Source organism: Vicugna pacos, chromosome 33, assembly GCF_048564905.1.
Source record: "Vicugna pacos chromosome 33, VicPac4, whole genome shotgun sequence".
In the NCBI taxonomy this organism is placed as follows: domain Eukaryota; kingdom Metazoa; phylum Chordata; class Mammalia; order Artiodactyla; family Camelidae; genus Vicugna; species Vicugna pacos.
The window spans coordinates 7,186,493-7,211,520 of record NC_133019.1 but is presented as its reverse complement, the minus strand read 5'-3'; the positions used below and the strand labels follow the sequence as shown (position 1 = coordinate 7,211,520).

Genomic DNA, 25,028 nt, shown 5'->3' with positions numbered 1-25,028 from the left:
GTATTTTAAAAGAAAAGGAGGGGGCATCTTAACACTCAGTAGCCATCGATGCTCACAGTCTTCTGAGATCATCTATGTACTGTTTACAAATAGAAGAAATGGAGCTAAGTGACCTGTCCAAAGTGTGGAATAAATGAAGACCACCAAGTGAGGACAAGCAACGTCTATTTATTCAGAGCTTGCTTGATCCAGCCACCATCACTCACCTTTGGCAGAGACTCACAAGCAGGCAGGGAATGGGAAAACTTTATAGTGGAGAAAGGGGAAGGCTTCACGTGTGCTCTGATTGGAGGTTATTGGCATGGGGAAGCTGGAGGGGGGCTAACGACAAGCAGGGCATCCTTTGTGATGGGTTTGGTTTGGGAGCATATTTAGCTTTTCCTAATTGGACCCAAGTTGGAAGCAGAGGTTAAAAAAAAAAAATTGGGAAGCTGGCAGGCAGTGACCAAGTCCTGCCCATTCTGGGCTGATTCTTGCAGAGACTGTAGTTTGGCTTCCCGAGCTGGTTGCTACAGGTTGTGGGTAAAAATTCCATTTTTACACATCGTCTGGCCATTACGTGTTTGTATATGCAGTTTCTCAAAAGTCACACAGTGAGAAACTGGTACTATCATCCTTGATCTTTTGATTGCAGCTTTCAAAATTCATGCCTTTTCCACTTCTGTACTCCTCCATGCATTTCCAGAGTTTTCAGAGGAGTTCATGTAGTTTAAACCACTTGGAAAAAGTCCAGGGTGGTGTGCGGGAAGGGTAGCCTTGAGCGTCGTTAAACACCACAGCAGTTTTGGAATAGGAACCACAGTCCTTATCAGGAAGAGGAATAAAATGCAGGTGTAACAACCCCAGGCGGAGTCTCGGGGCTCCATTCTCATTCCAAACCACAAAATGAGGGCCTTCCACACAGGTAAACAATTTTCACACCAATTGCATAGGGTCTCTTGCCCCATAGGCTGGCTTTCCCCACCACTATACTAAAACTTTCTCATTTGGGAGTGTTTTGCACAAAAGAATGGGGCTCAGTTGGCCCAGGGACGGCTCAGGGTAAGCAGCCTGGCACCAGTCCCAGCTGAAGTTCTATTCTCCTCCAGCAAAGACCAGCTCAAAGCCAACCAGGCCACGCCTCCCTCTAATTAGGAGGGGCCTGGCCAGTTATTTAGAGAAGTATCTCCTGCCCCTAGCATAGATGAGTGCTCAGAGCCCGCAGCCCAAAGCCTTTGTGTCCTCAAGGGATCCTGGAACCCCTTCTGCTGCCTGCCACCCCACCCCCATGCTCAGCAGATCCTGTTGAACATGCAGCTGCAGAGCACATGCCCTTCGAAGCCCTGGTGCCCGACAGAGGCTCACGTTCATAGGTGGGGGCTTCCCCCTGCCGCTGGAGCTCCTGGCCAGGAGTCCCCTCCAGTGTGGCTGCACTATGTGGTCCTCACCACCCTACTCCTCTCTCTGCATGGGATTTGGAGTAAGGCAGCTCCAAATGTGAATCATATGCTGACCAGCTTTCATCTGGGACAGGCCTGGAAGTCATGAAACAAGCTGACGAAGGATATGCTTTCTCGGTCTGGACTTTGAGAAGTAGACAAGTGCAAGTATGACAAGGATAGTGAGGGTGAAGGATGAAACCATCCCTGGTTATAACAGAAGCTAGCCAGATGGAGCGCCCGAGGGACAGGAGGGGAGGAGGGCACCCAGGCTGGGGAGCTCGCTTTCATATCCCGAGATGGGTCTAAGGCCCCTGGGCTGTCTTCCTGGTAAAGTGGAAACGGCCCTTCCCTCTCCCTTCCACATAATACTCATGTATTTATACTTGTTTTTCCCTTCCAGGCTCTTTTACTTGGTGTATTAAAGGGAAAAAAATGTACACACGGTCCAGATTCCAGAGATTATTATTCTTCCAGGGAGTGACATCCTTGGGGAAAAGGGAGGGGAAGTCTGTAGGCCATTTGCCTCGCAAGAGCCCCATTTTAAAGACGATAAACCAAACATTAACGCTCTAATGTCAGCAAAGCAACTATAAACATGTTTGCAACATAGATATCTAGTATCTATATAGCAGCTCAAATTTTACTGGTAGGGGGAGGGTATAGCTCAGTAGTAGAGCGCATACCTAGCATGCATGAGGTTCTGAGTTCAAGCCCCAGTACCTCCATTAAATAAATAGATGAATAAACCGAATTACCTCCCCCCCAAAAAAATTTTTTACTGGGAAGTGTTTTAAAATAATATAATACATCCCCAAAATTATTTCCAAAACCACTAAAGCTAATGACATCATTGTTATCTAAATGTTTAACATGTGGCATAGTTAGCATGTATATTTTAAATACTCACTGTTATAGTGGAGGCCTATGTTTCACATGCATGCACAGACACACACACACACACACACCCCTTTGGTTGTCTGTTGAGGTGCTTTATGTAATCAGTACAAGGAGTAGCCCGTTTTATAAAACTTATTTTATGCTTTTATGTTTTTAAATGAGCATAGTTTATAATATGTGGTGTGCCTTTACTTTTATGACAGATAGTTAGCCATGCCTTTATCTTATACTCAGTCTTCACTCAGAAACCATTTCCTATTTTTTGACATCGTTGCTATGGAAACACACAATCAGGTTTATGATGTGCTAAGACTCATTGCCCTGAGTCCTGAGTGATAAGCAGGTGACCGGCAGAGGGATTTCCGGGCAGAGAAAACAACATTAAAAACAAAAAACATGGAAATACAGAAAAACCCAACTATGTTTAGGGAAAGGTAGGCAATATTAAGGCTAAATCACTGAGACTAAGTCACCTGAAGAGTGAAATAGGAGAGCTTCAGGGAAGAGTGGTGTGACTGCTAATTTTATGTGTTGGTTGGCCGAGTCATGTTAGGTGGAAGTATGGATTTGTTATTGTGTTTATATGAAGACTAAGTACGGTTTAAGGAGATGTGTATGGAGGCCTAGCTGACAAAGGGTAGACCATGACGGTTAATTTTATGTGTCAGCTTGGCTAGGCTGTGGTGTCCAGTTGTTTGTTCAAACACTAATTCCAGTTCTGTGAAAAATGTTTTTGGTAACTTGATAGGGATTGCATTGAATCTGTATATTGCCTTGGGTGGTATGGCCATTTTAACAATATTGATTCTTCTCATCCAAAAACATAGTATATCTGTCCATCTGTTTGTGTCACCTTCAATTTCTATCAGCAGCATCTCAGTTCTCAGAGTACAGGTTCTTTGCCCCCTTAGGTAGGTTTGCTTCTAGGTATTTTATTCTTTTTTTAAATTATTCTTTACTTTTTCATTTTTGGGGGGTGGGGAGGTGATTAAGTTTATTTTTTTAAGGGAGGTACTGGGGAATGAACCTAGGCCCTCGTGCACGTGCTCTACCGCTGAACTATACACTCCCCCCAACCGGCATTTTATTCTTTTGATGTTATGGTAAATGGGATTGTTTCTTTAACTTCTTTTTATGGTATTTCATTGTGAGTGCATAGAAATGCAACTGATCCCTGCATATTAATTTTATATCCTGCAACCTTACCAGATTCACTGATGAGCTCTAAGGAAAGACAGTCTCTTCAGTAAGTGGTGCTGGGAAGACTGAACGGCTACACATAAAAGAATGAAATTAGAACATTTCTAATACCATGTACAAAAATAAACTCAAAATGGATGAAAGACCTAAATGTAGGACCAGGTACCATAAAACTCCTAGAGGAAAACATAGGCAAAACACTCTTTGACATAAATCGCAGCAATATTTTTTTGAACCAACTCCTAGAGTAATGGAAATAAAAGCAAAAAGAAACAAACGGTACCTAGTACGACAATAAAGTGATTTTTTTCCTCTTCAGATATTATGTATATTTTAAGTATCTAGATGCGCCATTTAAACAATATCTTCTATTTCTTTTGGCATGTTTATTTTTTCTTTAAATTATTGAGCATATTGAGTGTATTTATAATAGCTAATTGTAAAGCTCTTCCCTGCCAATTCCACCATCGCTGTCATTTCCAGGACATTTCTGTTGACTTATATTCCTGCTGGTTACAAGCTACATTTTTTGCTTCTTCCACACCTAGTAATTTTTGATTGGATGTGGACATTATTTTAAAATTTTTAAAAATGTTGTTGAATGCTGGATTTTATTGTATTCCTTTAAAGTGTGCTGCACAAAGCTATATCATAATTAAATTGCTGAATACCAGTCATAAAGAGAACGTTTTAAAAACAACCAAAGGGGGAAAAGCACATTACATAGAGAGGAGCCAAATAAGAATGACTATAGACTTCTCATCAGAAATGATGCAAGCAAAAGATAATGGAACAGCATCTGTTAAGGGAAGAAAAATATTGTCAGTCTAGAATTCTATCTTCAATGGAAATATCTTTCAAAATTGAAGATGAAATAAAGGCTTCTACATACAAACAAAAGCTTGGAAAATCTGCTGCCAGATGACTGTACTACAGGAAATGTTAAGGGAAGCTCTCCAGGCAGAAGGAAAAAAGATACCAGATGGAAAATTAAGGAGCCCCTAAAATTGTAAAAAGTAACCTTAAAGATACCATGTAAGTGTAAACTTACATGGGAGCACCTAAAATAGTAAAATGTGTGGGTAAATATAAAAGATGTTTTTCTCAACTTTTAAGGAAAGATGGTAGAAAAAAAGTATGGGCTATAATTTTAAGTAGAGTGGTGAGAATAGGCTTCACTCTGAAGGTAATATTTGTACCACGGCCAGAGTTACGCTCAGCAATGTCAGCTATTCTAATGTGCGCTTGGGTAAACAGCCCAGTGAAACATCCCTCAAAGGCAATGCATTTTTATCATGTGCTTCAGCAGCCCTTCCTTAACCCAAAGCGCTGGCTCTAAGGGAGAAAATGTTAGGTATGGTGAGAGGTTAGAGGCGCTAAAGACCTTTCTGAGCATTTTAAGAAATCATGAATCATATAATGAAGGTACCTATGCACACCTGATTCTGTTCTCCAGACACCCAGCCCTGGCTCCTTTAAATTCCATGCATTGTGTAACTGACTTCAGGAAGGGTTTCTGATGGAGTGATTCCTTCCAGGACTAATAAAGCTGGTATGTGATCACTTGTACTCCACATTCCTTATTAAGGACACTTTTATTTTAATGAGGATAGACTTTTTAGCCAAAGCAATAAATCTCACTTGGGGGAAATTCAAGCCTCAGCGACTGGGTGGGTTAGGCATATTTTTAGTCAGAGTTAAGTGCAGGCGTCCCCCTTGGAGAAATTATGAAATCATAACTCAAAAGCCAAAACACGTCTTATTCAAGGCCTGTTTATGTTTATATGTATACACTTGTCAATGATTGCTTATCTTTCTTTGTAGCCAGTATTCAATGAAGACTCAGAAGTAATAGAGCTTCATTTATAGATTTTTCCACTTAGAATTTTGCTGCATCCTTCAATATCGTTAATAAATCCCATTCCTTGTCCTCAGTCCCACTGCACAAAATTTACGTTAGAGAAAAATAGTGCTTGCTTCAGCAGCCCATATACTACAAATAGAGAAAAGCAATTCATTATCACAAACTTCAAATAAGCCCCAGAAGGCAGACTCTCCTTGGGACTCAAGAGCAAATAAGACCTCGGGGATTCATTAAAAGTTGACTTTTCTCTAAGAACCTGTGAGGTTTCTTGTCTGGATGATGCAACTTCAGGGAAAGTTCCTCTAAGTTGATGTCACTTCGGAGACGGTTGCCATGGAAGCATCATTTCCAATGCATTTCAAAGCTGTTAGAGCAACCCCCTTTTTTGTGTTTTTTCAAATTTTATTTTTACTCTTTATTGAGGTAAAATTCACATATCATGAAATTTGAGGCAAAATTCACGTATCATAAAATTATCACCATGTTAAGGTGTACATCCTGTGGGTTTTAGTACATTCACAATGCTATGCAACCATTAGCACTAAATCCAGAACATTACATTGTCTCAAAAAGAAACCGCATATCCATAAGCAGTCACTCCCTGTTCCGCTTACCCTCAGCCCCTGGCAACTGCTAATGAGCTTTCTGTCTCTACTGATTTGCCACTTCTGGTCATTTCATATAAATGTAATCATACAACATGCAGCCTTTTGTGTCTGCGTTCTTTCACTCAACATAAAGTTTTCAAGGTTTGTTCATGTTGTAGTATGTATCAGTACATCTTTTCTAAGAGATGAGTAATATTCCATTGTATGGATATGCTATACATTTTATTTATCCATACATCAGTTGATGGCCATTTAGGTTGTTTCCACGTGGGGGCTGTTATAAATAACGCTGCCTGCAGGTCGGCCAGAGGTGAGAGCTTAGGGTCTTCTCAGGTCTTTTCTGAGCATGTGCCCAGCCCTAGCCATGTGTGTGGTCTTCTAGGGTCTCAGGAATCTGTGGGATCTTTTCAAAGTTATTTCCAAAAACATCACATTCCCTAGCCTTCCCTCCCAAGATTTTTGGTTAACCTATTGTTTTCGCTAACTGCCCCAGGTGGTAGTGACTAAATACATTTGCGTTTAAACATTTTCCACAAATGGCCTCCTCCCTCCATGGCCCCATCAGCCCTGGGAGAGGTCCAGGTTAGGGGAAATAGAGGGAAGCCCTTTGATGGTCTTTCAGAGAGCCGTAGACGGGTCAAAACAAACCACCACAATTTTTGAAAAATAAAATCTGTCATGCTCCCTCCAGAACTGGTACTTATACCAAGGATACAGGCTGTTGTCTTCAAGGCCAGCACTGAGCTGGGAGCAGAAGATGTATCCAGGATAAGTTAAAATGCCACAAAGCTCTCTTATCAAGACTTAGGGGTTTTTTCTTGATTATGTTCCCCTGGTTGCTACAAGTATTCGGTTAATATCCAGAGTTCCAAGAAAGTTGGTTTTGAAAGTTTTTGCCAGTTTACTCCTTGCATTTGTGGATGAAAGGCCTTTGGAAGTTCCCTACTCTACCATTTTGCCCGACATCACTCTAGACTCACCCCCTTTCATATCTCATATGTCCCAGTGGAGTGACAAATTATATGGCCCTGCCCAGCACTGGGAAAATAAACCTTGGAATCAGTCTGATCTCAGTACCAATCCTGGCTTTGCCACTTCCTAGGTGGATGACAGTGGGTAAATCTGTTTAACCTCTTTCTGAACTTCAAATCTCTTATATTAAAGTGGGAATAATAAACACAACTCAAGAGTTGTAGTTATGACTGAAGGGTATCATTTCTGGCACCATAATTTAAGGTATCAAGCTTATAATGCAATGTGGATTTCCCTATCTTAACCACAGCAATCTGAAGCCTAAAGAAGCATGGTTGGGCAGGTATTGTTAGAAAGTATGTGTGCAGTGGGAGGGGAATTATATGGAACTGAGTATTTTAAAAAGCAACCCAGCAAAGCAAGTTGTAAACAGTATGTATAGTATGATCCCGTTTCAGAAAGAAAAAGGCATATGTATCCAGACAAAATATCCGGAAGGAGAGACATTAAGTAGTTAAAAACATAGAGGAGATATGGTGTTTTTAATTTCTCATTTTTCCTTACCTACTTATATTTTCTCATTTGCTTCATACACATACATTGCTTTTGAAATCTTAAAAAAATGCTTATGAAATACAGTGATAAGATCTCGTTTATCCCCCAGAAATTCAGTAAACCTATTTTACTTGAAAAAATAATAAAGTCCTATACGAAAGTAAGTTATAGCAAAACAGCATGTTATAGAAAGGACAGGATGGGCTGGCGTCAGAAGTCCTGGGTTCTAGGTCATGCCCAGGTCTGCCCCTTGCTAGCTCTGTGACCTTAGGTAACTTGAGTGAGTTCTTGAGCTTCAGTTTCCTAGAAGAGGAAAACAATAATGCAGCATTCCTCTTTTTCCCCTATGCTGTGCTGATGGTAAGCCATCACTACTAAAGCATATGCCTGAGAGACACAGGCTACAGATTTAAAGGGCTACAAACTAGAGCAGTGATTCTCAAATGTTAACGTACGTTGGAATCACCCAGAAAAACTGTTAAGACTCAGAGTGCTTGGCCGTCTCTCCCGAGTTCTCAGGAGGTCTGGGGTGGGGCTCAAGGATTTATATTGTAAGTTCCCAGGCAGTGCTTCTGATGCTGACCTGGGGACCACATGTTGGGAACCACTGAACAAGAGGCAAGGATGCAAACACATTCTTCAGGTTCAAGTTCCAAGTCACCTCTCCCAGACTTTCAACAAATCTCTTCATCTGTCTGCACATGAGTTCCTTCACCAAAAGAAAAGCGTATTACAATTCCTGCTAATAAATACCATCTGCCCCTAAGATTTTTATGAGGATTAAAAGATTTAAACTTGTGAAAAGAATGCATAAACTCTACTGAATTATGCAAATAGCATTAATTATATAAGTTAGGCAACTAACGTAGCTAGAATTTAAATTATCTTTATTTTAAGAAATACATCTCAGACACAGAGATGTCTGTCAGTTTAGATTCCCAACAGTAGAGAGCCACACTTCTGGAAAGCATGTTTGAAACTTGAATCCTTCGCCACTGTGGATGGAAATAATGGTGCCTTGGTTAAGTACCATGACGTGAACATGTAAATAGTAAGAATAATAAATACAAGAGTTACAATTTGTTGAATACTTACTATTTACCAGGTACTGTAGTAATTTAAACCTCACAATCCTATGAAGTGACTGCTGTAATAATTCCCAATTTGTAGCTGAAAAAAGCTTAGGCTTCAAATGGCCAAATCATTTGCTCCAGGGTCACACAGCAAAGATCAGAAGCAGGGTTTCTAGCACTCACTTCGGCAGCACACGTACTGAAACTGGAACGACACAGAGAAGATGAGCGTGGCCCCCGTGCAAGGATGACATGCACATTCATGAAGTGTTCCATATTTTGGGGGGAGTTCGAGATTTGCAGATACTAACTAATATATAGAGAATAGATAACCAGTAAGTTCCCGCTGTGTGGCGCAGGGAATTAGATTCAGTATCTTGTGGTAGCTTGTGAAGAATATGTGAAGAACACACACATATTAAAGTGAGTATGTGTGTGTTCATGTATGGCTGGAGCTTTCTGCTGTGCACCAGACGTTGACACAACACCGCAAACTGACTATACTTCAATAAAATGTATATACAAAAAAAAAAGAAGCAGGGTTTCTAAATACTGTGCTTACACTGCTATTTGTTGATTTGTCTAATTTAGACATTATTCATTGATTCAGGGCCTGGAATAGTAGCTAACTCATAATAGCTATTCCATCACTGTTTGCTCGGGGAATTACTGGCAATTCGATCTGATTGGGATTGAGTTCTCTTACATTCCCCCACGCCGAGGTCTCCTCTCCTACCCTCCCAGTATGAGTACATCACAGTTTTCATTTCTCCACACTTAGTGTTTACTGTAGTAAGATGACATTTCCTGACTTGCTCCATTTTATTCTTCCCCAGAGTAAATACTGTCCCCATGGTTTTCTATGTGTCTCTTCTTAATATTTCCACACCTTCCCATTTCAGGGGTAGAATATGAGATGAGAAGAGGAAGTCAAGGACAGACAGACTTCTTGGGATCCCAACCCAAAGGGCACAGAGCATCTGGCTCCCCGGACACTTACATCATTCTCTTTTGATCTGTGTGTGTCGTAGTCTATTTCTAGTTCCACCTACTTCTGACCTGACCTAACCCGAATTTTCCTGAGCTCCTCTGAGCACAAGAGGAGCAAGAGATCTCATCTTTTTTTCTTAGTTCCCTCATTTTACTCAAAATAAACTACATTCCAAGCCTAATTTGACCAACTTTTTAAGCTACAAAATTATTCTGATTCCCCAACTTTTCAAGCTATAAAACTCTCAGCTGCTATAATCTGATCTTTCTTTAGTAGAATAATGCCTTCAGTGTAGAGTCAGAGATGCTGGCTTTTCAGCAACCACAGGACTTAAGCCCAATTACCAATTTGTTGGATTCAATTTCATATGCAAAGCAAACCTAGTTATTGGCATAAATACACAAAGTGCTATTCCTATTTCTTTTCATCTTTTATTTTCAACACGTACACCCACAGAAAACTGTATACAGTTCTTCACAAATACATAACTGTGATAACATGCATGTTTTTGTCAGTGTGTATAATTCCTTGTTCTTTATTCTTTTCCTCCTTTTTGGCTACCTCGGGCCCATGCTACAGACGGCCACATGAAGGCACCTAAAACACAGTTTCTTCATGGTCTTCTTTTACATCTGTGTGCGTTAAAATTCAATTAGTCCATTAGTCCATTCATACTGATACGCATGGCCTGTCAGGGTGTAGACTGTATTCCCGTTTGGGATGGTTTCTCAGGCAGCGCCCCGTGGTGCTCTTGCCCCAACCACTGCCCTCTGATTTAGCTGGTAACTAACCTCCCCAAAGCAGGAAGATACCTGCTGAGTTACATCACAGAGCTTCAAGTCCAGGGAAAAATTAAGGTCAGTTTCCAGATGCCTAGTGACAATTCACATTTCTATAGCGACTGAGCATTTGGAAAATTATTTCCATGTGCATTATCCCGTTTTGTGCTTACAAGACAACTTAGGAGTTGATATTTTTGCTTCTCATTCCGTAGATAAGGACATGACTTGTCATTCAGTAAGTGGTGTAACCACACCACGCTGGACTGCCCGGATCTGGGATAATGTCAGCTTCACATGATCGTGTTCTAGTGGATATTTTGGAATTGGCTATAGGATACGGGAGATTAAATTTCTGAAGCAAAATTCATGTCCACAGCCAAGAAATAAAACAGAGATTTTTATCTCTAAATATATGAAGAAGTTGTAGGCAGTAAAAACTCCAGACTTTGCCTGTTTCCTCTAACCACGCTGGTCTCTGAAACAGCGCCCACCTGGTCTGACTTCTAACAAACAGGCAGTGGTGAGATGAGCAGAACACAGGAAGCAGTTCAGTGTGGGGTGATGTGCTACCGGCCTTATCACAGGCCTCCCACCTGGAAGAGAATGGCTGCAGGAAGTCACCCTGCAGCGACAGATTTCATTCCCAGGGAGTCAAGCAGGCAGCCAGGGCTCCAGCTCCCCGTCTTCCAGGGACCAGGGAAGTCGGTCTTGAGATTGCTCTAACGTTTCTCAATTCTCAGCTTCACACTCCCCTGTACTACTTTCATCAGAAAGTCATCATTTGTGGATCTCTGCTCTATCATTACCCCTAAATGCTGATGAACTTCATATCAGAGAAGATGATCATCTCTGAGGACAGCTTGTCCCAGCTCTACTTCTTGCTTGCATTTGTCATTGCTGAGGGTTGCATGTGGACCCATGAAATATTAAACATCATGCAGCCTCCAGAAAAGTTTACATTCGTGCAAGAATGAGAGTTAAAGACCAAATAGTGCTCAATATTAGTGTGAAAAGAGTTTTGACCTTGCAGACCCACTAAAAGGGCTTCAGGGACTCTCAGGGATTCCTGGACCACATTTTGAGAACCCCCGCTTAACGTCTGACAGACAAAGAAAAAGTTTTAAGTTGGATGGTGCTAACTGTTGGTGACGATGTGGGAGTATGGGAACCTTTGTGCATCACAGCCATTCTGGAAGCAACACGATACTCTGTAAGACCAGTTAAATATATGCTGCCCTGTGATCTAGAAATTCTAGTCCTTGATTTACACCCCAATCGGATTCTTTTGTAGGGCCCTAAGGGGAAATGTGCATTCTTTGTGGTACAAGGACTACAGGCAAAATGAATGCTTATCAACAGGCAAGCAAGTAGATAAAATGAAATATTTTGCAGCAATAGAAACGTGATCTGTGTACAGGGCAACATGGATGAACTTTCGAAGCACAATGCTAAGTTAAAAAAAGGTAAAAAGCAATAAGACATAAGACATACTTAGGTATATTAAAATTATAATGCACAGACTTATGGGCAAAGTGCAGCATGTCATAGCAGGCAAATTCTCCTGCAACAGCAAATAGAAAAGGTTGTACTTGTTACAGAAACGATGTTTTGTAGCTGTCAGGAATTTGTGGAAGAAATGGAGACAAAGTGAATTACAATTCCACAGAAGAGAGAACCATTTGAGGGGCAAGAAGACAATCTCCAGGAATTTTTCCCCTGGAGGAATTTTTTGCTTCTGGTCGCCAACTCACTGTTGGTCTCGGTCCAGGTGGAGGGCCTCCACAAGGGTGGAGTGACAACTGGAAATTTGAGAGACTTCAAATGCATGCCCAGTCTTCCCTCCAGGACAGTTACTGAGTGCTGGGGCTGTGTGGACTAGACTAAAACTTCCAAACTGTAAAGTGAAATCTCCTACACTGTGTGGTAATTAGGAAACGAATACACTGCAAAGGGAGGGGTCCTGCATTAAAGTCACTGACAGACTCAATGAACAAGTCTCCCCTTCAAAGCGTGTGCCAGATTGAGAAGCTAAATGCAGCGAAAGGCTAATGCGCTAAACTGAAATCCTCTGAAGAGGATAATAGAACCTTTCACAGGCTTTCAGAGCTTAAGAGGCAAAGACCCAACAGACTCAGTCAAAATCCTGGCAGGATCAGGCTCTAGGAATAGGAAAAACTAAATGTAGATTGGCTCTTACTAAAACTCCAGCGCAGACCTAACTCAGGTCAGACCCTGACTGCATTCAGTGGTCACTCCTCACCCTATGCACCTAAGAAAAGAAAGAAAAACCATCTTTGCTGAAAGACAGCATCCTCTGGAGCATCTCTGGTTCTTATGGTCCTTTATCTACAGTGTTCAGCAATGCAAAATTACAAACGGTGATTTTTGCAAAAAGTAGACCGGAGAAGCAGATATCTATCTACAGATCACCCCAGCTCTGGAGTTAGCAGGAAGGATTTTAAAATAACTGATTAATATGCTCAAGAAAATAGAAGATGGATGAGTTAGATGAAAGTATGTAGATTTCTCACCAGAAAACGAGGATCTGTAAAAAAGAATAAAGTGGAATTTTCTGGAGTGATGACAGCATCCTAACCTTGATGAGGTGTGGATTACGCAGGTGTGTGCATTTGTCAAAATCTGTGTATGCACACTTAAGCTCTGTGCATTTCACTGTACATAAATTTTGCCTGAAAAGAAACAAACTTTTAAGCAGATATTGAAGTATAGTTTGTGATCTGCATCTTGAAGTATTTAGGGAGAAGTACATCGATATTTACAACCGACTTTGAAGTGTATCCAAGAAAAAGTTTAATGGTTTATGGGTGGATAGATAAATAGATATGTAACAAAGCAAGCCAAGCAGAATGCTAGTGACAGAATTAACTGTCATAGATATTCAATGGAAAAGTCTTTCAACTTTGCTGTATTTTTAAGTTTTTTCATAATACAGTAATATAACATAATGAGAGAATATTATGAATAATGGTATGCAAATAAACTTGACAGTTTGGGTGGAAAATGGACAATTTCCTCAAAAATTTAACTTATCTGATGTAGTAGTTTAAAATATTACACAAATTCTTTGGCACTTCCTTCAAAATGTGGAGCCCAATTCCTCTCTCTTTGAATATAGGCTGGATTTTGTGACTTAGTTCTATTTTTTTTTAACTGAAGTATAGTCGATTTACAATGTTGCGTTAATTTCTGGTGTACAGCATGGTGATTCAGTTATACATACACATATATTCTTTTTCATTATAGACCATTACAAGGTATTGAATATAGTTCTCTGTGCTGTACAATACGACATTGTTGTTTATCTATTTTACGTACATTGGTTAGTATCTACAAATCCAAACTCCCAGTTTATCCCTCATCACCCTCTTCCTCCTGGTAACCATAAGTTTGTTTTCTGTCTGTGACTCTGTCTCTGTTTTGTAATTAAGTTCATTTGTGTCCTTTTTTTTTTAAGATTCCACATATAAGTAACATCATATGATATTTTTCTTTCTCTTTCTGGCTTACTTCACTTAAAATGACAATCTCCAGGTCCATCCATGTTGCTGCAAATTTCATTCTTTTTATGGCTAAGTAGTATTCCATTGTATATCTAAAAAATTAGGAGTTATAAAAATCAAGCTAGCAAACTGTTAAATAAAATATGTCCTATCTGCCTACCTTCAAACACACACACACACACACACACACACACACCCCATCATAATAACCAGGAATGCTAACTTAAATTTAGAATCCTTAGACTATCCAGGTCCCTTCTTGCCAACCCAGCTAAGTCCCACAGTGCAAGAAGACTCACAATTGCATGTGTGAACACCCAGGACTTCTTAATTCTATCCAGACCCCCTACTAAGAGCCATTCATTAGGCCAAAGGGTGCACACCAGCAGCATGCTCTGCCTGCTGATGGGAGGATGCACCTGGGACAAAGGGCTGCACAAGCCCTAGAAGCAGGCTGAGGCCATCTAGGCATCCCAGGTGCTAGAGGAGGGCTGACGCAGGTGCATGAGCCCCAAATGCACACATCCCTTTGGCCCCGTGGACTCCTTGCCTTGTGGAAAGCCCGCAGCCAAAGGGGACCAGCATGAAAGACAAGGTCAGGGCCTCTCTTCCAAATCTAAGGGCAGAACTAGGGACAAGAGTGCCCTATGTCCCAGTGTTCGCTTTTCCATCCACTGAACCCTACCAAATTAAAGTAAGCGGTGATGTTTACCTTACACTTTACAGTTTACAAGCATCTTCCCACAGGGTGCTTTTCAATCCTCACAATTTTGTACAATCACTATCATACCATTTGATAGATGAGAATACTGAGCCAAAAGTGACTCCCTGCCATCACACAGTGAAAAAAACGAGTAATGTTAGGTCTCCAGTGGAAGGCTTGCCTCCAAATTTCAAAAGTCGTGTTTTTTCCACTACTCAACACTGCCACACATCCCGCAGCTTTCTAGAGAACTGATGGGGGCTAAAAAAGAAAAGTGTAAACACACGGAAATTGTAAATACGTGGCTGAAACACTTTAGGAAAAGACCTGAGGCAGGGAAGGGAAACAACACCAAATACAGATCAGTTTCTGGGAAAAAAGCTGGACCCAAAGCAAAAATCATCACTGGGACAAAGAACGCTATGTAGGAGCAGCAGCCCTAGCTGAGCCTTGGGGGCTCCATTCCCACCCCAAACCACAAAATGAGGGCCTTCAGCACATTGAAGCAATCTCCACCCCAATTCCACACCAATTACATGGGGGGCATGCTCCACAGCCCTCCCCCTCTCCACCACCCCACCAAAAATACTTTATTAATGAGAAGGCAGCATAAAGCCACGGGACTGTATCTGCTCAGGGGCAATCCAGACAGCAGCCTGGCACCAGCCCCAGCCAACACCAGACCCTCCTCCAGCGAGGACCCACTAGGCTGTGCCGCCCTCTAATTACCAAGTGCCTGGCTCAGGGCCTGGCCAGTTATTTAAAGAACTAGCGCCCGCCCCTTGCACAGATATCTGTGAGGCCGGGGCTGCAGGCACTGTCTGCTGAGAGCCAGCTGCCTGAAGCGGCTGTCTTCTCACTCCTGTATCCCAGGACCCCTCCCACTGCCTCTGTGCCCCAGGCTCCCGGGCATCATGTCTCTGGCACACACAGCTGCAGAGTACATGCTCTCGGATGCCCTGCTGCCCGACCGCAGGGGCCCACGTCTCAAAGGACTGCGCCTGGAACTTCCCCTGGACCGCATGGTCAAGTTCGTAGCCGTGGGCTTCCCCTTGTTACTGATGTCGCTGGCATTTGCCCAGGAGTTCTCCTCCGGTAAGTGGCTTCTAGACCCAGTGTGCAAGAGAGACTCTGCTTGGTTTCGCTGTTTGTGTGAGCTCTGAAGTGGGACAGCTCCCTCCCTGTCTCGACTGCATAGCTTGAGCCAGGCATCACCCAAAAGGCAGACCAGGCATGAGTTTGGGGCACCAGGAAAACAGAGGTACCAAAAAACTTTGAAAATCATTTCCAAAATTTTGCCATTAAAAATATTTAGTTTAACTTGAGGATTCACATATTTTATGTCACTGCAATCATTAAACTTTTATTTTGAATTTCATATGGAGGAAAGAGATTGGGATCCTGTAATCTTCTCAGGACCTGGGACCTCTAAAGGTCTTACTTAGCCATGCGTTAGACAAGTCTCATCTTCCTGGAACCTTCCCACTCCCCAGCTTCAGGATTACCCACTTAAGAACATATGTTAAGTGTCTGATAGAACCTGGCACATCATAGGTGCTGAATAAATCTACTCCTTCCTCTCCATGAACCCCAGCCACATACACAAACATTAACAAACACATACGTATCGTGCTCTGGGTGCTAGATTAACTCAGCAAATCTGCCATCTCTTAAAAAGAATTTAGACCTCCCGAGAATTGGAATTTCTGGCTTTCTGTTCTGGCTGTGTGATGAGCTTACTACCTAGCCCAAGGAGGTGTGTCAACCTCCCACTGCCTCTTCCTTCACCCACAGGTGGGGAGAAGTCTTGGTTCCCGCTTCTGCCTCTTTCTAGAGAGTGATGGGAAAATCAAAAGCAGAGACCCTTCCTCCAAACCCACTCTCCTTCCAGCCCCACTTGCCCCGCCCCCTTTCTTGTTCTTGATTTGGGCTCAGAAGTCCAGGAAATTTATCCTCTAAATGTTAGAACCTTAAAGAGGTCAGCTTTCTCAGGAAGGAGACATCACCACCAAACTGCAAGCCCTCTGGTGCCAAAATGCAGGAAGGCGAGGAGCCCCTGCTGCTTGCAGGTCTGGGAGTCCAGCGGGAGCTCAGAGAGAAAAGACCTGCCCCCAGACATCGAAGGCAAGTCAGTGCGCTGGCAGGCCTGGGCCAGCAGTCCTACAGTGATGGTGAAATGGCAGTGCCAAACCCAGAAAGCTGGGATCCGGGAAGAAGAAAGCGCCTGCCAGACACAGAAAGTGGCAGAGTGGCGGAGGTGACCCCGGAAAGCTCTTAGCTGACTGTCCCCTGGATTCCCACTTCCCAACCCCAACTCAGGGCTGCCTCAATGCTCATTCCTGTTCCAGGGTCTCCCATCAGCTGCTTCTGTCCCAGCAACTTCAGCATCCGGCAGGCTGCCTACGTGGACAGTTCCTGCTGGGACTCGCTGGTTCACCATGAGCAGGAGGAGTCTGGCCAGTACAAGACCAAATCCCTCTGGCCTCACAAGGTAAAGTGAGCCGCGCTCCATCAGGCTGGCTTCATGGCTGAGTGGAGGGGACGGAACTGCACCGTTAGACTCTCTCCTGCCTCTCCACCACCTGCCCCTGCCCTTTCATGTTGGTCATGGACTTTCACGTTTCAGACATTCTTCAAATATCTGGTGATAGTCAATGGCCCACTTTTATCTGATTGGAAGTTTTGTGCCTGGGGTGAGGCTGTCCATTTAAGGTGATCCCTTTGGGCCATTTCACTGTGGAAACCTCAGATATCAGTATCTGAAATCCTTTCTCTGAAGCTGGTCAGTTTTCCCAAGAAGAATCATTCAATCTCTAATTTGTGCAGAGAGGGCAGGGGACAGCTGGTATCCAGTTCAGCTGCCAACCCTTTGGGAACTCAGCTGCAGGTCTCAGCAGTCAATATTCATACAACTCATCCCCATTCTCAGTATGGTCCCCCTGCTCTCAATGGATCTCTCTGGTTGGATATTTCCAAAGAATAAACCACGAGCCTTCTGCTAGGGGAGGAAGACGGTGGTTGACTTGTACAAAAACGTGTTACAGCTCAGTGTTATAGTTTAGTGTTACAGCTCAGTTGTGACAGCAACTTGGATCTGGGCGAGAGACCAAGCAGCACTCTGAGAGTTGGAGAACTCAGGTTTGTTACGCCAGTGAGCCCAGAGGAGTTAACGTTTTAAGCTCTGGATTCCGTCTGTAGGCTTACATAGGCTTTTATAGGCTGCTAGTTTACACTTTGTAACATCATATGCAAATAAGGTATAACAAAAGTTGACTAATTAGGAACAAGTTTTGTAGAAATGGACCAATCAGGAGGGAGAGAAATGACCAATCAGGAGTGAGCCCCATGCAAATGAAGTACTACAAATGGACCAATCAGGAGTGAGGGAAATGGACCAATTAGGAATGAAAGAAAGAACCAATCAGGAGTGAAGGAAATGACCAATCAGGAGTTAGCTTAGGGAACCAATAGAATTTTAGGGGTAAGTTCCACTTTCCTAGAATTAAGGCATTTCAGAGGCAAAAAGTGAGAGAGAGCCCCTGGGCCAGGGAACCGGATGGTGCTGGCAGGAGAGTAATGGCCCTGCCCCGGTGTCCTGCCGGTCTTTTTTATGGGACTTCCCACCTCAGACTGAGTGTATTATCCTTCAGAAAGGATCTGTGGGTTTGTTTTGTCAAGATTCCTGTTTCCATCCCCATCTGCACCCCTACTTTCAGACACACCTGGTATCTCCAGTTCCTGAGTCTTTCTGATTTCATGGTGAAAAGCAGCTTGGCTGCACCCAATCAACTCCCCATCCTCTCCACAGCCTGGTATCTTCTATCACGCAACTGCTTCCCAGTTTTCAACACTCTGTTGCTCTTGTCTCCTCTCCCATTTTCTTTGTCCTTGTAGGATTATGTCTTTTTGGTCCCTGAATCGTCATTCTAGTGGGGTTTCATGAGGGAGCAGAAGTAACATACATGCGCAATTCACAATTTTAATCAGAAGTCACTCATACCATTTTCTAGTTATGACAATTGACAGGGCCTCAACGTGCCACAGTTCTAGGACCCAGACAACACCAGAGACTTAATGGAAAGAGGTGTCTGTCCGTGGAAGTGTTCAAGCAGGATCTAGATGGCAGCAAGTTCAAGGCACTGCAGAGGGGATTCCTGTGTCAGAAAAGAGTCAAATTGTCTGATCATCAGGGTCACCTGTGAGCTCTTTAAGCCCAGCTCTGGCTCCACTCCAAACCTACTGAAACAGAAGGTCTAGGGTGAAGAGTTCATTTTCAAGAGATGTCATTTCTTAGACAGGAGTGGAAGGGTTCTGATTTTCTCTCGTGGCCTAGAATACCTTCCCTAACCTGTCACTCCTGTTTAGCTCAGATATGCGCACGCGCACACACACACGCAGACAACCTTTCTCTGCCTAGATGCACCAAATAGCCCCCCTCCCTCTGTTTCTTCAAACTCTCCTCTAAGATAAAAGGCATCTCTGGCTCAGGAGAAGCTATAGTCGAGTATTTGTTAAGGGAATAAGACCTCAAGTCAGACTGCCTGGTTCCAGCCCTGTCCCCTCGCCTCCTAGCTGCGTAACCCTGCACGGGTTACTTCACATTTTCATGCTTCAGTTTCTTTGTCTGTAAAATAGAGATACCAAAAGTACCCACCTGATGGCCCCCTTGTGAAGATGGAATAAATAATGCACGTTGAGCGCGCAGCCAAATGTAGCTTAAATAAGCCTCTATAAGTAGAGTTTTTACTGTGAGCAAAATAGTGGGCCCACCCTGTTAGGTGTGCTCAGTGTGACAAGGAAAAGTCCCTTATCTCAGGTAGCAAATTATATAGTTGAGGATCCTAGACTTCTGCTTACCTCGGTGTCAGGTTATACACGTACAGACCAGCAACAGCTCCAAAGGAGTCCAAGACAGTGCCTGGTGAGGTAGTTTGGCCTTACCAAGAATCCAGAGATGAGAAAAGACCACTGCACACGGGAGGAGGTGGGGAAGGCCACGTAGAGGAAATGGGACCAGACTCCTCTCAGCAGTGTGGGGGCTCCTGGCAGGACTTTGAATGCTAATGGGTTCTGGAGCAGTCCCAGAAAGAAAAGTGGAAGGTTGAGAATGAAGATGCTCCCCACTAAGATGCCATGACTACTGTTGGCCATGATTTCCAGTTAGCTCCCCAGCCTAACCTGCATGGGGAAGGGGAAGCTAGCGCCCTCTCTCTCTCCCTCCCCCTCCCTCCCTCCCTCTCTCTATCTCTCTCTCCCTCTCTCTATCTCTCTCCCTCTCTGTCTCTTTCTGTCTCCCCTGCCCCCACTCTCTCTCTCTCTCCTTGCCACCTCTCTCTCTCCACCTCTGCCTCCCCCTTCCAAGGCAGAAACCAGGGAACAAGAGCCCCTCACTCAGCACTCTCTCCACAAGGTGTCGGCCCCCTGGCCCCGTCCTCAGCTCGCTCTCGCCCTGCAGGCCCTCCCCTACTCCCTGCTGGCCCTGGCCGTGGCCATGTACCTGCCCGTCCTGCTGTGGCAGTATGCGGCTGTGCCTGCCCTCAGCTCGGACCTGCTGGTCATCATCAGCGAACTGGACAAGTCCTACAATCGCTCCATCCGCCTGGTGCAGCACATGCTGAAGATCCAGCAGAAGAGCTCGGACCCCCATGTGCTCTGGGATGAGCTGGAGAAGTGAGTTGTTTCTTGCACTCCTTTCTGAAAGACTCAGTCAGACATCAAAGTGATATCTCTGCAGAGTAATCTTTAAACTCTCCTCTGTACGACCCGTCTCAAGATTTCAAAGTGCTTAACACCTCATCTCATTAACCTTCCATCATTTCTGTACAGGGAGAGGAAAAGGACTCTGCCTCCAGTTGACAGGGAACCCACTCCATCACAAAGGGGTTAATCTCTGAACGGCCACTTTTTCAGAACCTCATCTAGCTCTCCCCAAGCCTACAGAAAACATTTCTAAAGTCTCCCAAATATGTTTCCCAGGCCTTCCACACACTGTCATCAACTACTTGTTCAAACTTCTCTCTAACTAGCAAGGGATGGACACCTTCCCCTCCACCTCAGCAGCCGCCTTCTTTCCTCCTGAGCAAGTGGTTCATTTATTTAAGGATTGAGCTGTCATTTCCCAGCACCCGGCACTGCTCTGGGTGCTTTGGATATGTGTCTGTGTCTGTGTGTCTTTGTGTGTCTGTGTCTGTCTGTGTATCTGTGTGTGTCTGTGTATGTCTGTCTGTGTCTGTGTGTGTCTGTGTGTATGTGTGTGTCTGTGTCTGTGTGTGTCTATGTGTGTGTGTGTGTGTCTGTGTGTGTGTGTGTGTGTCTGTGTGTGTGTGTCTGTCTGTGTGTCTGTTGGGGGTGGGGGCACTTATATTCCATTGAGGGAATACAGACAATGAATAAGCAGGACACATCAGTGAATCACACGGTAGAAGGAAAGTGGCAGGAAGAAAAGAAAGGCAGGAAGGGGCTCGGGAGAGCTGGGAGGTGGGGGGGGGTGCAGTTCTAAATAGGGGGGCCAGGGCAGGCCCCTCAGAGCACAGCTGAGCTAAGATGTGAATCCATATTCGGCCGCAAGTTTGTGCACATCTCTATCCTCTGGAAACAGCTCTCTCCTGTCTGTCCTTCTGAAGCCTGCCTACGTTTTGAAGGCCAACCGGAGACAACACTCTCCGCAGAGGTTTCTGAGCACCCCGGCCCACACTGTCACGTGTCTCTCCTAACCTTCACAACTACCATGGTTTGTAGCCATCATTTTAGCAACAAATCAAGTACTGCTTTTACTTGACATCTGCATGTCTCATCTGCCCCTTCCCCGCAAGCCAGGCTGTAAGCTTCTCCAGAGCAGAGACTGGCTTCCGTGTACCTGAACCCCACGGCTCTCAACAAATACCTGTTTGCACCATTTGGTTTCATAAAATGAATGAACTGGCCGAAAAATCATACACAAAATAAGCAGACTGAGAACCAGAATGTGGTTACTTACACTCCCAGTCCAGCGCTAATTTTAAAAGCCTCAACGCTTCCTAAGAATCCTGCTTCAGCCTGGAGAGTCAGTCTGCCTTGCTGGGCAGACATCCAGTGTGACCACTCATTGATCATTCACTGGGTTTACTGCGCTGCACTCGTTTCTTGGAGAATGAAGATGCACTCGCACACCTCTTTCGGGGGAGACGCGTGGTTATGCGCAAAGAAGGCAGACAGTTATGTGAGCCAAGAGTGCCGTGTTGGATGCACAGATTCTGCTACCTCCTCACATGGCTCTCTCAGGATGTGGTTCTAAATGGTCCCTCCTAATCTTGCCTCCTTTCTTCCTCTGCCCAGGGCTCGGAAAGAACGATACTTTGAATTCCCCTTGCTAGAGCGGTACCTGGCCTGTAAGCAGCGCTCACATTCACTAGTGGCTGCCTACCTCCTGAGGAACTCTCTCTTGCTCCTCTTCACCTCAGCCACCTACCTGTACCTTGGCCACTTCCACCTGGATGTCTTCTTCCAAGAGGAATTCAGCTGTTCCATCAAGACAGGGCTGCTAAGCGATGAGACCCACATCCCTGACCTGATCACATGCAGGCTGACCTCCTTGTCTGTCTTCCAGATTGTGAGTCTCTCCAGCATAGCAGTGTACACCCTGTTGGTTCCAGTGATAATATACAACCTCACACGGCTCTGTCGGTGGGACAAGCGGCTCCTGTCCATCTATGAGATGCTCCCCGCTTTTGATCTCCTCAGCAGAAAGATGCTAGGATGTCCCATCAATGACCTCAATGTGATCCTTCTTTTCCTCCGAGCCAACATCTCTGAGCTCATCTCTTTTAGCTGGTTGAGTGTCTTAAGTGCACTGAAGGACACAGACACCCAGAAGCACAACATTGACACAGTGGTTGATTTCATGACTTTATTGGCTGGCTTAGAACCCTCCAGACCTAAACAGCTCACCCACGGGATATGTGATGAAAACCCATAGTTAAGAAACCATGAAGCAAAAAGTTTTATGGAAAGTAAAAATCTCTCCCCTTTTGCACAAGCCTCACACACTAATATACAGAAACACCCACTTTAGGATTGCTAAGCTTGGATTTAGCTGAATCGTACATCTTGTATTATGTTATCCCAAAGGTGAGATGACATAATCAATATATGGAAACAAATCTGAAAGTTGGGGCTGATGTGTCAAAAAACTAAAAAACTAGGTCTAGAGCATAATATGAAGACAGGGGAAAAAAACTAAAACTAAAGTTAAAGCCTAGACATTGCACAGACGAAGAAGTTTCTACAGGCTCTTTACAGAGGCAGGGTCTTCTCACTGTATTTACTCTGTGGCCTTCCTAGGATACACAGGTTACCCCAGAGAGCAAGCTGGGTAATGTGGTAAGAGAATAAAGGTATAAAATCCCTGATAACCCTTTGGTGTGGCCTCAAATCCTAGGAATTTTCCCAGCTTGTTTTGTGGAAGTCACCAACCTTGCGCAGGGACTCTGTGGCCTGCCAAGTGGGCCAGGAGCTACTGATGGCAAGAGCTTGTAATCTGCTCTTGGGGCCTAAGGACAGCGTAGAACAAGGCCAGGGCTGTTTGTCAGCTGTGAGTGGAGCCTTGAGGTGTTCAGATATGCTTTTTCATCATCTAAACCAGGGACTCACTTCCCCAAGGGCTGGGATTATGGGCTGCAGACTCCTTCACAATTCTTAATGGGTCCAGAGGTGCTTTTTTTAAAAAAAAAAAAATACATTGAGGGAGGGGGGGTTGAGGGGAGGTAATTAGTTTTATTTATTTATTTTTTAAATGGAGGCACTGGGGATTGAACCCAGGACCGCATGCACGCTAAGCATGTGCTCTACCACTGAGCTGTACCCTCCCCACCCCCCATGCCTTTAACAGCCCAGGGGATGCTCTACCTCCACTTACAGCCAGTCAGCAGTAGTGACTACTCAGACCTAAGCAGGACAGTCAGAAAGTGCTGCTGGGCTCCAGCTCTCCCTTCTCTGATTCATTGCCCCATCTTACCTCCTAACTCCCATTCCTATGCCCTGATTTAATGGAACCCTGATCTGACTGCAAAGGCCACGCTCAGCCCCCAGTGCTGTGCTGTCTCTCGTTGGCTATTTCTTTCTGGTGCTGCATGTTACGTATTTCTTCAGGGAATTTTTACCTAGGTCATTTAGACCCTTCTTCATATAGGTAAGTAGAAAAGTTACGTTGCTTCTAACAAATTCAGATAAGTTTACCTAAAACAAGTAAAGGGGGTGATATACGGACATTCATCAATGCTTCCTGTTGTCACTGGGTTAAAACCTAACTTCAGTTGGTACACAAGACCCTTCACAATCCAAATCCTGCCTGCTCCTTCGGCCTCTCCTCTCGCCTCCCTCCACAGTCACCTTTCACTCTAATCCACAACTCACAGTTCTTGTGTTTCTCACGATGCTGGGCCTGTGACAGTGCTGTCCCCACTGCCCACGGTGCCCTCCTCTGTTCTTCGCTGGGCCGCTCAGCCCCTCTCCGCCTCGAGACTCTGCTAACTCTCGAAATCCTTCCCCATTAGCTCTCCTCCAAAGTCCGCTTCAAGAAGCTTTCCCAGTCTCCCTCCTTTCCTAACTGGGTGCTTTCATATCATCCAATACCTACCTCTGAGATAAAACTTATTACACTGTAGTAATATAGCTTTATAGTATTTGTCTTTCCCTCTTAAATAAGTTTCCTAAAGGTTGTATCATCCTTGTTACCAAATAAATATTCTTCTGAATATGTAATTGACGGAATGAGTTGCTGGAGAACATTACAGTATCTGGAGCACACAGACCCAACTACTACATAATACTGTACTGAAAAGGCTTTGTGCACAAAAATGTACTTCACAGCAATGGATGACCAGAAAATCAAACATGGAAATGATTATGTAAAATTATTCTGTCATAACTGGAATATTAAGCAGCCATCTAAAATTGCATTTATAAAGAAATCACAGTAACTTTACAAAATGGCTATAATAAAGTGAACAAAAAAACAAAAGATTATATTCGGTATGAGCTAACCTATATAAAAATGCATTAAAATATTAAACATACAAACTACTATATATGAAATAGATAAGCAACAAGGGTATATTGTATAGCACAGTGAATTATAGCCATTATCTTGTAATAAATTTAATGGAGAATAATCTGGAAAAATACTGAATCACCATGCTGTACACCTGAAACTAATATAATATTCTAAATCAACTATACTTCAATAAAAAATTAAACATACATGTTAAAAGTGATTCACTTCATGTGGCAGCACTATATAGATTTTTAAAAATCTTCTTTGTACTGTATTTTCTAAATTTTGCATGAAATGTTTTATAAATTATAAGAAAATGTTTCTAATGAAGAAGAAACAATAAACATGTTAATGCAAATTCCACTAAAATCCATTGGCCAGAGCAGTTTGCAAACGAAGACAAATGATAGT

General features: G+C 43.7%; 1 protein-coding gene and 1 non-coding gene across 3 annotated transcripts; both read left to right on the top strand.

Annotated features, from left to right (window-relative positions):
* The first annotated feature begins 4,978 nt into the window (after positions 1-4,978).
* On the top strand, positions 4,979-23,016 carry PANX3 (pannexin 3). 2 transcript variants are annotated; one of them, XM_072953871.1, is made up of 5 exons: positions 4,979-5,070; positions 15,461-15,682; positions 16,936-17,078; positions 20,043-20,257; positions 21,902-23,016. In XM_072953871.1, exons 2-5 carry the CDS (start codon positions 15,502-15,504, stop codon positions 22,539-22,541), a joined length of 1,179 nt encoding a protein of 392 aa, XP_072809972.1. In that variant the 5' UTR covers positions 4,979-5,070; positions 15,461-15,501; the 3' UTR covers positions 22,542-23,016. The 2 variants fall into 2 exon arrangements, with proteins under 2 accessions (XP_072809972.1, XP_072809971.1); XM_072953870.1 differs by lacking the exon at positions 4,979-5,070 and adding an exon at positions 10,580-12,983.
* LOC116276796 (U6 spliceosomal RNA) lies at positions 8,766-8,872 on the top strand. Its single transcript, XR_004186299.1, has one exon. It is a non-coding gene; the product is annotated as a U6 spliceosomal RNA (small nuclear RNA).
* Positions 23,017-25,028: the final 2,012 nt, after the last annotated feature.

What these genes read in the sequence shown, in the direction of transcription:
- PANX3 (XM_072953871.1), top strand. Translation starts at nt 15,502, where the DNA reads ATGTCTCTGGCACACACAGCTGCAGAGTACATGCTCTCGGATGCCCTG. An exon ending in TGCCCAGGAGTTCTCCTCCG is followed by an intron (nt 15,683 to 16,935) that starts GTAAGTGGCTTC and finishes TTCCTGTTCCAG; the next exon opens with GGTCTCCCATCAGCTGCTTC. An exon ending in AATCCCTCTGGCCTCACAAG is followed by an intron (nt 17,079 to 20,042) that starts GTAAAGTGAGCC and finishes CTCGCCCTGCAG; the next exon opens with GCCCTCCCCTACTCCCTGCT.